The sequence below is a fragment of the Manacus vitellinus genome, unplaced genomic scaffold (assembly GCF_001715985.3).
Source record: "Manacus vitellinus isolate BGI_N305 unplaced genomic scaffold, ASM171598v3 scaffold_67_pilon, whole genome shotgun sequence".
In the NCBI taxonomy this organism is placed as follows: Eukaryota; Metazoa; Chordata; class Aves; order Passeriformes; family Pipridae; genus Manacus; species Manacus vitellinus.
The window spans coordinates 2338375-2351024 of record NW_021940737.1 but is presented as its reverse complement, the minus strand read 5'-3'; the positions used below and the strand labels follow the sequence as shown (position 1 = coordinate 2351024).

At 39.2% G+C, this 12650-nt stretch overlaps 1 protein-coding gene across 8 annotated transcripts in view; it reads left to right on the top strand.

Annotated features, from left to right (window-relative positions):
• Positions 1 to 4515: 4515 nt before the first annotated feature.
• NEXN (nexilin F-actin binding protein) overlaps positions 4516 to 12650 on the top strand; it is a 14031-nt gene continuing 5896 nt past the window's right edge. For 3 of the 8 annotated variants that reach the window (XM_029963990.1, XM_029963989.1, XM_029963991.1), the window contains exons 1-8: positions 4522 to 4604; positions 5639 to 5830; positions 5965 to 6046; positions 6123 to 6271; positions 7212 to 7253; positions 8374 to 8541; positions 8621 to 8794; positions 10973 to 11158. In XM_029963990.1, the coding sequence (XP_029819850.1) occupies positions 4578 to 4604; positions 5639 to 5830; positions 5965 to 6046; positions 6123 to 6271; positions 7212 to 7253; positions 8374 to 8541; positions 8621 to 8794; positions 10973 to 11158 (1020 nt within the window). In that variant the 5' untranslated portion in view covers positions 4522 to 4577. Of the gene's footprint in view, positions 4605 to 5638; positions 5831 to 5964; positions 6047 to 6122; positions 6272 to 7211; positions 7254 to 8373; positions 8542 to 8620; positions 8795 to 10972; positions 11159 to 12650 lie in introns of all 8 variants that reach the window. The other 5 variants (XM_029963996.1, XM_029963995.1, XM_029963997.1 and 2 more) reach the window with 2 other exon arrangements.

Genomic DNA, 12650 nt, shown 5'->3' with positions numbered 1-12650 from the left:
GTGGGTTGGAAGAAAATATTGGGCTTCTGTGACAGCTTACAAACTGTTTATTATCATGTTTGTTTTAGGTAAATAAGAACTTCTGTTAATGCAATAAGCATGCTTAATGAAACGTGTTAATTCAAACATTAACCAGCAAGTAGCTGTATGGTAGAAAACATGTACTCTTAACCTTAGATCTCGGGTCTTAAGAGACCTTAAATCTCTTAGAAAATTGACCAGTGAAATTACATTGTAAACTAATAATTAGTCTTATAAGAGGGCCAAGTGTAGTAATTAAGGAAGATACAGAAGTATGAAAACATGCTTAGTATATGTAGAAAGAACAGTCTGAGTCAAGAGCCTATCTTGAGCTCAGGATATAAGAGCTGGGTAGATGGTTTAAGACTTTGCTAGGGAATACCTTCTCTGACTGCTTTTGGAATGTATTAGATGAGTGGTTTCCTCAGTGAATAAAGTCAGACGAGCATCTACCATAGGTGGTTGAAGTTGGCTGTGGGGAGGTGGAGGGCAAAGCCGATGGCACTGGGAGGGCAGGGCAGGAGGCGATGGAGGTGCCCCTTTGCTGTGCACCCGAGGCAGCCACAGCTGCTCAGAGGAAGGTTGTACACACGAGTGGGCTTTCACAGCACTGCCAGAGGGGGGTTGCTGAAGTGGAAGCAGCAGCACATCTCGAGGAAGGCAGGAGACCTCTCCTCTGCAGCAGAGGCACCACACGGGCCATGACCACCATGGGGTGACCAGCCCTGTGTTCAGCCTGAGCTGACCAGGAGGATTTCCAAGAAGAGGCAGATTGGCTGTGTCCTGTCAGTGGGGAAGGGAATATACAGATGGCAACAGTGCTTCATATCCAGTATTTTACCCCTTGTTTCAGCACCTTCATCTCTGAAGTCCTGTCAGTCCTTTCAGCAGACCTGAAATCACACTGTTGGTCCTCAGCTGCTGTGACACAGCAGGGGATGAAGGAATTATGGCGTGGGGCAAAATACGCTGATTTTTCTGTTGGGGAGTTCACAATTTACTGCCACCTGCAATTAGGATCAGCAGATACCGTGGAACATGAAGTCATGGGCCAGAAGATCCCAGCAGGATTTCCCCCTTAACAGAGCACTCTCTCATCCCCCACTACCTTTGCTCTGGAGCCTGTATACCCCATAACAGTAAGAAGAGAGCAAGGAATTAACAGATCTTTTCTACAGAGAAGGATGATTTCATTTTTTTAGCACTTTGGACTGTGTGGCACTGTTGCATTAAGAATGTTTATAGTTACATAAAGAAACACAGGCATCCCTTGTATTAAATATGCTTTTACAGGTAACAGCATATCTGTAAGGACTATTCTATAATATGAATAGTCCTTATATGAGACTCTCAATAATATAATATGAGACTCTCAATAAATGTTGGAGTGTGATAAATTCAGAGACCTAGGAAAAGATTGTGTATGAGATTGGATTAGCTGGGGCAGTTATTGGTGAGCATTCTGGTCTTTAATTACAAAGACTTAACGAAGGAAATACAAGGAAGTGGAAGTAGTTTTGCATTTTGTATTATGGAAAATGTGAAGTTTAGACAGCTGGTGTTGATTGTCATAACTCATTGGCTTCAGTGGAGCTGACAGTTTATGCCAGCTCAGGATCTTCCCCTGTGCACGATAATTTTAGTACCTACTTCAGTATCTGTAATTTAGTACAACAACTGGTAGTGTCATTCCAGATCAGTTTTAGCAAGGACATAAATGAGGAACACTTCCCCTCCTCTTTCCAGTTCTATTTAGTATTTTGTTTAATATTTTAACACTGTTTTCCTCTCCTTAGTTCTCTGGCTGCAAGTAGTGAGTTGCCAGCTCTGACAATGTGGTTTTCTTATATAATGGAGTCTTCCCTGCAAGTAGATCACAAAGAGGAGACAGATGGTAAACGTAACTTGGTGCCATGAAGGGCTTATTTATAACTCACAGGACCCAGCAGGAGAGCAGGGGGCCTCCCAAAAGGAGACATCACAGAGGAACTGGACCTCTTTTAAAGTCCTGGCTTCATAGTCCTGCTGTAAAGAGTAGTGTTCAGTCCAGGGAAATGCTGGTATTTGTCGTGTCTCCTGTGAGGATGTTATTCACAACTCTGAAAATCAAGAATTTTTTTTTAAGAAAAGGAAATTTTATTATTTATGGGAAGTCTGGGGTTTTTTTTAATCTGGTTAAAGCTGCACAACTTTTTTTTTTTTTTTTTTTTCTGGGGTTTTTTTTAATCTGGTTAAAGCTGCACAACCTTTTTTTTTTTTTTTTTTTGTATCAATTGAGGACTCTGACCTCCTTTCAGAAATGGAAATTAATTAAATTTAAGGAGATGAATTTCAGGACTTGTGAGCCATCAAACCTGTGTCCCCTGGATGTTTTGGCTTTTTGTGTTCACTTTATTTTGCCTGAAGTAAGGTTTTAGGGAGGCTGCATGAAAAATTGAAAAAGTGCTGTGATCAAAACAGCACTTTTCAGATCAGATCATATCGGAGGTGATTGCTTATCATTTGCAGCAAACAAATAAGATAATTGAAAACACTTCTTTTTTTTTACAGAACATTTCTAATCTGTTGCCTAGTTTCCTGTGCATTATTGGTTTTGTATTAAATTTTCACTTGAACTTTGAGATTTTTTTTTTTTTTGAGTGAGAAGCTTCAGTAAGGAGCTCTTACAGCTTCTCCTGAGATATGCTGATCTTGGGAAATAAGAGATGAGACTGCATCTTAAGCTTCATAATAGGAGGCAAAATAGTTTCTGAGGTATCTATACAAGTAGATTTGTGTTGCCTCAAAGAATAAGCATTGCTTTTATTAGATGAGCTCTGGGGGAAAATTCTTACTGCAAAGCAAGAATACATATGTATATACACACAACTTAAAAATGTAACTGGTTCATCTCAAAAGGGAGTTAGTAGGTCAAGGTTTCTTGGGTTGGCAAATTTATTACTGCACACTTTTGCAAAGCTATTGGCAGGTTAGGAAGTCACTGTTCTTCCATGACATGGAAGGTGTCAGGATTTTTTGATGTAGCCACTTGGGTTTTCCCAGAAAGAAGACCTGGACTGTGACCCTCTCCTGGTGATCAGGCAGATCCAAAGGAGCTTAGGGCCACAGCTGTAATTCCTGGAGCAATGGTCACTGCCACACAAGCCAAAACTCAAGGAGTGTTCCTTTTTTTCTTAAACATTTTGGATTGTCTTCACTGCAATTTACTGCTCTGCCTCGAGGGGTGCCCAAGGTGTGTCCTGCTGCTGGTCCTGCTGAGGCTTAGTGGCCACGGAGAGGGATGAAAGTGCAAACATGGATGGTATCATGTTTAGCAATGCTCTGCTGCTTTATAGCCATATCTTTCAGCATCAAAGGTGCAGGTAGGATGACTTGCAGAGGCAAAATGCCACGGAGCCAGCTGGCTAACCTTCAAACATATTAAGAGCTGGTGATGCCAACAAGCTGGAAAGCAGCCCAAAGTAATAGCAGATATGGCAGAATTCCACATGGCAGGAACAGCTCTGCCATCCTCCAGGCCAACAGCCTGTTGGACTGGCACAATTTTGGAAGTTTAGACAGCAGGAATCCACAGGGAAAATTACTTCCAACATTTGCACTTTTAAAGAAAATTTCAGATTTGTTATCCCACTGTCAAGGGGTCCAGGCAATTGGAGCTATCAGGAAGGTTCAAGACAAAGTCTTGACTCGTAAACATCTTCTTACAATTAACTGCACATTCTGAATCAGACATTGGAAAGGGCTGTTTTCAAATGGCTTTAAGATGAAGCCACATCAACTGGGTTTGTTGCTGCAGTGAAGATTAGAGGTGCCCTTCTCCTGAGTTGTTCAGGTGAAATGGAATTTCTTGGGAAAGATTATCTTTGGGACTTACCTCTCTGCTCCAGCCCTGTGTGAGGGCTGCCAGGTCTCCATGTCCTGGGCTACCCCAGTGCATGGATTGCACCAGTGCATGACATTCCTTTGTTTTCTGGTGGGTTCCTGGCACTCAGGGGATTGATAGAGCACAGATAGCAGGAGCACTGCAGTCATGTTATGGTTTCTTTTCTCCTACAAGCTCAGATAGACTGGAAGGTGAAAAAAAAAAAAGGAAAGGGGGGCAAAAAAAAGAAGGAAAATCTAAAAGAAAAGACAAAGGCTTGTCCTGAACTTGAAGTGCCTTTCTGTTTGGTTCCTAATAAATACAGTGCACTTTAAAATTTCTAACAACACACCAGAGCTTGGCTCCAAGCTGGTTTGCTTTTTTTTTTTTTAAATGGAAATTAAAACCCAATATCTAGAACTATATAGAGGAGTTATGAGCATGAATAGTGAATCATAAGCTTGTTCTTTTAATTACTGTGGCACACTTAGAACCTATTCATGTCTTCAAAAGCCTCAGAGGACCAAGTGAAATTGTGATACATTGATTTCAGCCTATGCAACCTTATTTACAGGAAGATGGTTAAAGCATCATTTAAAAGGAAAAGGAAGGAATATAACTACAACTGTTTCTTTCAGGTAGAAACAGAAAGCAATCTTAAAACATACCAGGTGCAGAGCACAGTACAGTAACCATGAATGACATTGCACAGAAAACTGAGGTAGGTACCTATTTTAAAGTCATCAAAGCAATGCAATAATTTACTACTGATGCTTGCAAAAGTAATAATTACAGAAAAATTGTAATAGACATTTATACTGGAATGCTGCTATTGCTGTTATTTGATAGAGTCTGTGAATTATGTTCTTACTGTTATTAGATAAACATGGAGGGGGAAGGCAAAATAAAGGCAACAAAATACAAAGAAACTTTCAGTGTTGATGGGGTAATTCTGGACAACATGTCACCTGCTGAAAGGTGACAAAATATGAAACATGGAATGTTTTCAGCCAGTTTTCTCAGTATTTATTACTTTATTTAGAACACTCTTGTCATCATCACTGTAAAAAAGAGAAAACTTCCCAGCAGTTCTGAGAAGTGGGAACTTCTCCTGCTGTTTGGGCACCCAGAGAGTAGCACTGGCAAAGAAATGTCCATTTGCTGTATCAGTATCAGAGTCCTGCAATCTTTGCACTTTATAACATAAAATCACTGGGATTCTCTGTTTCTCTAAATATTAAGAAAGTGAGCATGTAATGCACTGGGAGTTTGAAGTTAAGAAATACTACTATTTATTTAAAAAACTGTATATGGCTGCTGAAGTGTTGCAGAAACCCCTCATTACATATTGTATTATACATCTATGACTTTATATCTGTTTTAAGTGTTGGGGGCAGAGGGGCTCTGGTGGCTGCTTAGGATTGAAAGCAACAATCTAAATCTGTAATTAATGTTTAAAGCCCCAGTACCTGAGAATGTACATTCACACAGTTCATATACTTGTTTTGCAGCTCTTCATTGCAATTGCTTATAGCCTAAGTTTAATGTAATGCTAAATGTTTTGGTTCTTTTAATATTTATTGCTATTTATGGCTTAACTGATGATGGCTCATGGCACAAAGTTCCTAGTAGCAACTGCACTTCTGTTTTATGTTCTCACATTCTTTCTAATCCAATCTATCAGAATATTTCTGTCCATCTGCTTCAACTTTTCTTTTTTTCTCTTATCTTCATTTCTTCTATATCTTCACCAAGATTCTGCTTTCTTCATCTAAACCCGTCCAAAAGTCCTATGTGCCCAAGCTTCACAAGGGCGATGTAAAGGATAAATTTGAAGCAATGCAAAAAGCAAGGGAAGAAAGAAATCAAAGGAGATCTAGAGATGAAAAGCAAAGAAGAAAAGAACAATATGTTAGAGAGAGAGAATGGAACAGGAGAAAGCAGGAGGTTGTTTTCTTTGCTAATATTTTGTGTTAATATTTGACATTCTGCCTGAAAATCTATTCACATTATTTTAAGACAATAACATTGGGATTTTATTAGTTATAAAGACAGTTTATTTTCTGTGTTTCATCAACTAGATGAAAGAACTGCTCGCATCTGATGAAGACGATGACACCAAATTATCTAAAACAGAAAAAGGTTATGTCCCAAAACTAATAGGTAAGAGAGGCCCAACTTTAAAGTCACCTGACAAGTATTAGATGGAAGTATTTATCAGTGTATTTCACATCCACAGGGACTGTTAAAGGCAAATTTGCAGAAATGGAGAAGCAAAGGCAAGAAGAAGAAAGAAAAAGAATGGAAGAAGAAAGGAAGCGCAGAATCGAACAAGATATGATTGAGAAAAGAAAAATTCAAAGAGAATTAGCCAAAAAAGCCCAGGAGGTATGTTGATCTGATCACACCAGGCAGGGTACAATTGGAAGCAAACAGCCACAAATTAAAGTTTTGTATTGATCAGAAAGATTCAATCTTAAGATTTCTGACAGTGGTGATTTACGTGATGCTCAGTGGGATGGAGGTGGGAAATAATGTTCAGAGACTCTTCCTCTTCACTTCTTTACAGTAAATCTTTTTTTAAGCTCTAAAACTGAGCTACAGATGAAACCAGGCAGGCAAAAATGTGGCAGGAACCAGGCACAAATTTTGGTGTCCTATGCAAACAAGAGTTTATAGTGTTTGCTAAACTAATTTGAAAATGTTTCTTATATTTTACCAACTCTTACTTTTGCTTGTAACATGAGCCAATTGTTATTTAACCAAACAACAGTAATACGTAACTTAGGTTTGAATTTGTTCTAAGAAATGAAAACTGGGAGTCAGTTTTCAGACAGTGTTTTCTACTAAGGCTTTTAACATTGTTACAACTGTGCTTTTAACTGGCAATGTATCTACCATATTTTTAATCTACTCTGCAAGGCAGAAGTACATACATGTAGAATTTTAGAATTAACATGAAGCAAACATTTGGCTTTGGTGGTTTTTGCTTTTGTTTGGTTTTGCCTTTGTTTGCTTTTGTTTGTATTTTTTTTGTTTGTTTTGTTTCTGTTTCACACAATTCTGGAATGCTTAAATGAAGACTCAAGTACACTTCTTAGTTCAGCCCTGCCCTGTTAAAATGCTGTAGCATATTTTCTCTAGGATGTTTTATGTCACGTTGCCTCTTCCTCCTCAAGCATTCCAGCCAAGGTCCAGTCCTTATCACCCCTGGGAATTTAAGTGCTACCTACATATCTCTGATAAAAAAAGAATTTCCAGTTCTGTGTTTGCAACTCTAAGGCAAAGAGCCAAAGTAATGTAATCCTATGAAATTCTCATTTAATAGATTGAGGACTTAAACAATACGGGAACTGAATCAGCAGCTGAGGTAATCAGATTTTTTTAAAGAAATGTTCACCTACATTTTTATTCACTTTTGTTTTATTGTTGTAATTTGGGTTGGGAAAACTTCGAAAAGGGCACACAAATACCTGCTTAAAGTTCAACCAAGGAGCTAACAAATTTTTAGAGTATATGGAACTAGATGTCTGTTCTTGAAATCAGTATATTGAATTTTGAAAAAGAGCCTGCACTGTGAATACTTTGTGGTTAGTTAAAAAGATCTAAAATGTAAATATTCAAAGCCACCAGAATTATTTGATATATATTGGTAATGATACTCTAAGTCCTCTGGCTTTGGAAAGAATCATCTTAAAAGCTCTTTGCCTTAAACTTGAAATTAAAAGGGGCTTCTGACAACATACAGATGTTTGAACACCTCACTCAGTGAACTTTTTTTTTTTTTAATTGACTAATTTACCATTTGGATTTTAAGTCTTGAAAATAAATGTTTAATTTCAAAAAGCTGGGTCCAAAGGTCCTATTGTCTTTTACTAACACAAGAAGATCACACTCCTACTACAGTTTTGGAAAGCAAAAAATACCCCTCAGAATCCATTAGCTTTAACTTATTTGACAGTGTCCCTGTTAATCCCGGTATTCTGTGGAGAAAAACAAAAAAGGTAAAATGTATTTTGGCAAGTAAGTTGCAAAAATAGCTTTGAATCAGCAAATTCCTTCAAAAAACAATTACTGTGCCTGAGAAATTACAAATTGCCCTCTAGAGCCACTGGCTTATTCCAGCCACAGTATTTCCTTTACATGGTAAATGTTAAAACTGGAAGTGGAGTGTGGTTACAGTTGCTGTGTGTTCAAAATTACACCTGTTCTTTTCCAACCCATGAGTTTTTATAACTAACAGTTAGTGAAAATATGTAAAGAAATCAAGGAGTTTCCCAGCAGTTATGTTTAAGATATAATTCAGTCTTGACACTCTTCAGCTATTACAAGAAAAGCAGTGAGTGCCACAGGCAGTTGGATTTATTCTCGTGGTTAATACTCAGTACAAGTAAATCTTTTGGAAGCTTTGGTGCACACAGGTTAAACCAGCAGTTTCATTAAGAAATGAGTTTATTTATATGATATCTAATAAATATCTTTCTGGACAGGAAGGGGATGATTCACTCCTAGTTACAGTAGTGCCTGTGAAACCCACCAAGACACCTGGGAAGGTGAAAATAAACTGTGAGAACCCAGGAAAGGAGAGAGCAGAGGAGGAAGAAATGAAGAATGAAAACCAATCCCTGAAGGAAACCAAGTGCCTTTCATTTGTCATGGTAAACCCCCCATCCCCAAACACCCACAGAGCAGATAGTTATCAGCTTAAGATGCAACTGTTTCATTTTCCTTCCCCAGGGTGAGAATGAAAGCAGTGCCCCCCCGGAGTCGGTGTCTCCTGGGAAGCTGAAGGTGACGTTTGAGGAGCTGGAGAGGCAGAGGCAGGAGAGCCAAAGGCGGCAGGCGGAGGAGGAGGCGCGGCAGCGGCTGCAGGAGGAGAGACGGGCCTTTGAGGAGGCCAGACAGCGAATGGTGAGGGCAGGGCTGCTCCTCAGCAGCATCCTGCTTTTTTCTTACTCCTCAACCACATTTCGAGCTGTTAAGAGTCTGAAAATGCCTTTCTGCAAGATGCATTTTTAGCCTTAGCTCAGTAATCACCCAGTATTTCATTGTGCTTTCCACATTCCTTTAGTCAACCCCACAAATACAGGTGCTTGAATTGTGCCAGCAATCTCAGTGGGTTTGATATCTACACTTTGTAGTCCCTTCAGCTGTAAGTCTTCCTGAGGATTACTGTCTGTTGTGTTCTTAATTAGTGCTGCAGATGTTTCAGTGACCAGGTTTTGATGCAAACATTCTGTAGGAACAGAATCCCGTTTCTTATTCCCATATTTATTTGTCATCATGATTAGGCTTTGTGAACGGAGATTTGGGAAGGGCTCTACCCACGTTTGTTGCATTTATTTGTAAACATATAGAAATAAATATCAATTACAACTCTCCTCTTAGGAAGAACGGGCAAAAAAGACAGACCAGCTCAGCTCCCTCGTATATATTGACATAAACAACATACCATAAATGACTTGATTAAGTCTCCAAACTGTCAGAAATGTAGCTCACAATTTATATACCTTGCAGAACCACCTCCATATGTGTTCTTTATCATGAGGCAGAGTTACTTTAGATCACCTCTAAACAGACCTCACCGTAGTTTGTTCTTGGATCACACTGAGGGAATCACACACTATTAACCAAAGATCCAGCAGACAGTTTAGTTCTGTATTTCCTCGTTTTTACCACACTCCATTGCCAAAAGCAATTCTCAAGTTCTGTATTTGAATACTTTTCCCCTGTGCAGTCATGATCACTGACTTTGTTAATTCATATAAAAAATTCACATACAAACAAGATTAACAAGAAATGAGGTTTTAATATTCTGCAAAAACTGGGAAAATATTATTTATAGGAATTTGCTAATTTCAACAGACTGCAGTTATTGAATGGACATTCTCAGACAAACAGATCAAGAGCACTATATTGACTATACTTCAGAAACATTCAAGAAATGTATATTCTACACAGACAAACCTAAACAAACCCAACACCACAGAACCTCCAGAAAGCTGAAACACAGAAATTCTCAACTGGTCCACACTGAGAGGGTTCTGGGTTTAGGCAGATACCCAAATTGTAGTTTACTGCTCCACCTCCACCAAATCCCTTAGCTTGTTCACACCAATAACATGGTCATTATGCCAACAATGCACCTTGTTCTTTTTGTCTGGGGTTGGGCAGCAGAGGAGGAGAGGGCAGACAATGACAGAGTGAACTCCTTGGAGTCATGAGCTGCTCTAACTGAGGTGCAGTTCCCACCCCCCGCCCTCATGTCTATGTTTTTATTTACCAACCAGTATAAAATAATGTACAAATTGTCTGCATCAAAAGAAGTCTTCTAACATGTGGCTTTATCTGCTATGCAGTGGTTGCCAAAACTGGAGGTAATAATTTTTCTCAAGTACTCTGGGGTGTCCTCTGGAGGGGGTTTGGTCTTTTGTCCTTGATTGCAGTTTGCAAAGCACAGGCTCCTCTTAGCAGGTGAGTGTCCACTGGAGACAAGCTACAGTGAGGAGATCACAGTATCTCAATTCCCTTTCTTCAGTGATGATTAAATGGCTAAAAAGAAAAGAAATAAAAATCTCAGTCTGGAATAATAGCAAAACGTTAATGAATTGATTCAGTTTTTCTATAAGACTCTACAGCATTTTTTCAACTGGTGCACTGGTGAGAACAATTTCTATGCCAACAAAAAGACTTGATGGTATAAAGGTCTATGGAAGTGATGTAAATAAACTGAATAGGGAGTGATTTACAGTAAAGATCCAACCCCAAGATCATAAAGTAAGTACTTAACTGTCCAGCCTTTTCCTTATAACACATGGTTTGTTCTTTGAATTACACACCCAATAGATTTTTGAAAACTACAGAAGCTACATATAGGATACTGAAAATTTCCCTTCTCCCTCCCTTGGCTAAAACCAAGATTAAAATGTTTCTCTTAGGAACCAAACTCTTGCTATATTTTTTCCTCAAGGAGAAAACAACATTTATAAGAGATCAGAAAGGAATTAATGGGGTATTTATTCACTATAAAGAATATTTTTATGTTTGGGTAAGTCCTTTCTATTTTTTCCTCTCCCCCTTTCTCTGAAGATAAATGAAGGTGGGGATGAAGAATCTGAAAATTCTGTTAAAGAATTCCGCCCTGGGAAACTCAGACTGAGTTTTGAGGAGATGGAAAGACAGAGGAGAGAAGAGGAGAAGAGGAAAGCAGAGGAGGAAGCGAGGAGACGCATAGAGGAGGAGAAAAGAGCATTTGCTGAAGCGAGGAAGAACATGGTATGGGATTCTGGTTTAGTGCATGATTTCATTGGTACCTAAGATTCAAACAAACTGGAAAGAAACTCTGGCAAAAAGCTTTAAATGGAGTTAGGAATGTTTGCTTCAATTCCTTCCTTCATTAATTCCCCTCCCCACTCATTAGGAGGTGATGGGGGAACTAATCAGGTTCATTTACCCAAAATCCTCAATCCTCACAGAACAGTCCCTCCTCACATCCAGCCTGGAGAGATTCCAACTGATTGAGTCAAACCCAGAGATTCCATCCAATGGGTATTATTATGCCAGATGCAACCAACTTGGAAAGCAAAATGTTCTCACTAGGAGGGTTTGTTGGGGTTTTTTTGGGGGGAAGAGCAATTCTTTTACCAGCTCTGGGTTTCTCTCACACCTTTACAGGGTGTTCAGCAATCATCTCTTACAGCTGGAGCACAATTAATGGGATCCCAGTCAGAGCAATGAATTATCCAGTCACCTGGGGCTCTTCAGGAAGGAAAAATGAGGAAGGCTGAACCCAGCTGACTGAAATGTAGCTTTTAAAGTATTTCAACACAAAAAGTAACTCGTGGCATTTCCCATCAGAACAATTTTAATACGGGTCTTCCTGAGATAAATGCAGATCTCTGTGACATGCAAGGACTTCTAAAGTTTGAGTTAAGATGATGCAGAAGACAAATTTTCAGGCTAAGGAATGACATACTGACATTAGCTGAAAGCAGAGGGAGATGACCAATTTCAGAGGGTGGCAACAATATTATTTAGTAAAAAAAAACCCCTAGCATGGAACTTTTAAGTGCAGTCTTCATCCTTACTCCAACCACCTCAAGTCTCAGCAGGCTTGTGGGTATAAGCCAGTTACTTACTGGTGGATATAAGGAAATACAATATTAAATTACCCAAACAGAAACTAAAAGGAAGTAGTGTTTGTTGCAAAAGGAAGGGCAGGACTGGCCAGTACACAACTGTGGAATAACCCAGTTATTTTATGAAAAGCCAGCAGAGAACTAAAGGGAAGCAAGGACATGTGTCTGGTTTTTGTTTTCTTGAGAAACACTTTTTTCAGCCTCAGTGCAGCAATAACCTCACTGATTGAACAGGGTTTAATCCATTAGCTGCAGCACAGAGACTGTGCACTGTGACTCCAGGCACTAAAAATGGTCAGCAACTAAAAAAATTAACTGAAAATCTATGCTCCCCACCACCAGTGTGATGGCTTTCAGACTGAAACAGGGATCTCTCATCCCCATCAGTCTCGTTCTGTTAGAGACTGCAAAAAGAACCTGTCTTAGCAGAAATAGTAAAGAAAAAATTCTACTTTCTCAGTCCCTGTTTGCCCTTGGAATATTGGCTGACTGTGCTGCAAACTGGGATTGTTACAGGAATGTTTCTCACCACCAACTGTTCCCACTTTGCAGGAAAAAAAAAAGTATGGCCTCATTTCACAAAATATGGCTAAAATATTGGCTGACCTAACCACAGGGGTTTTGTACCT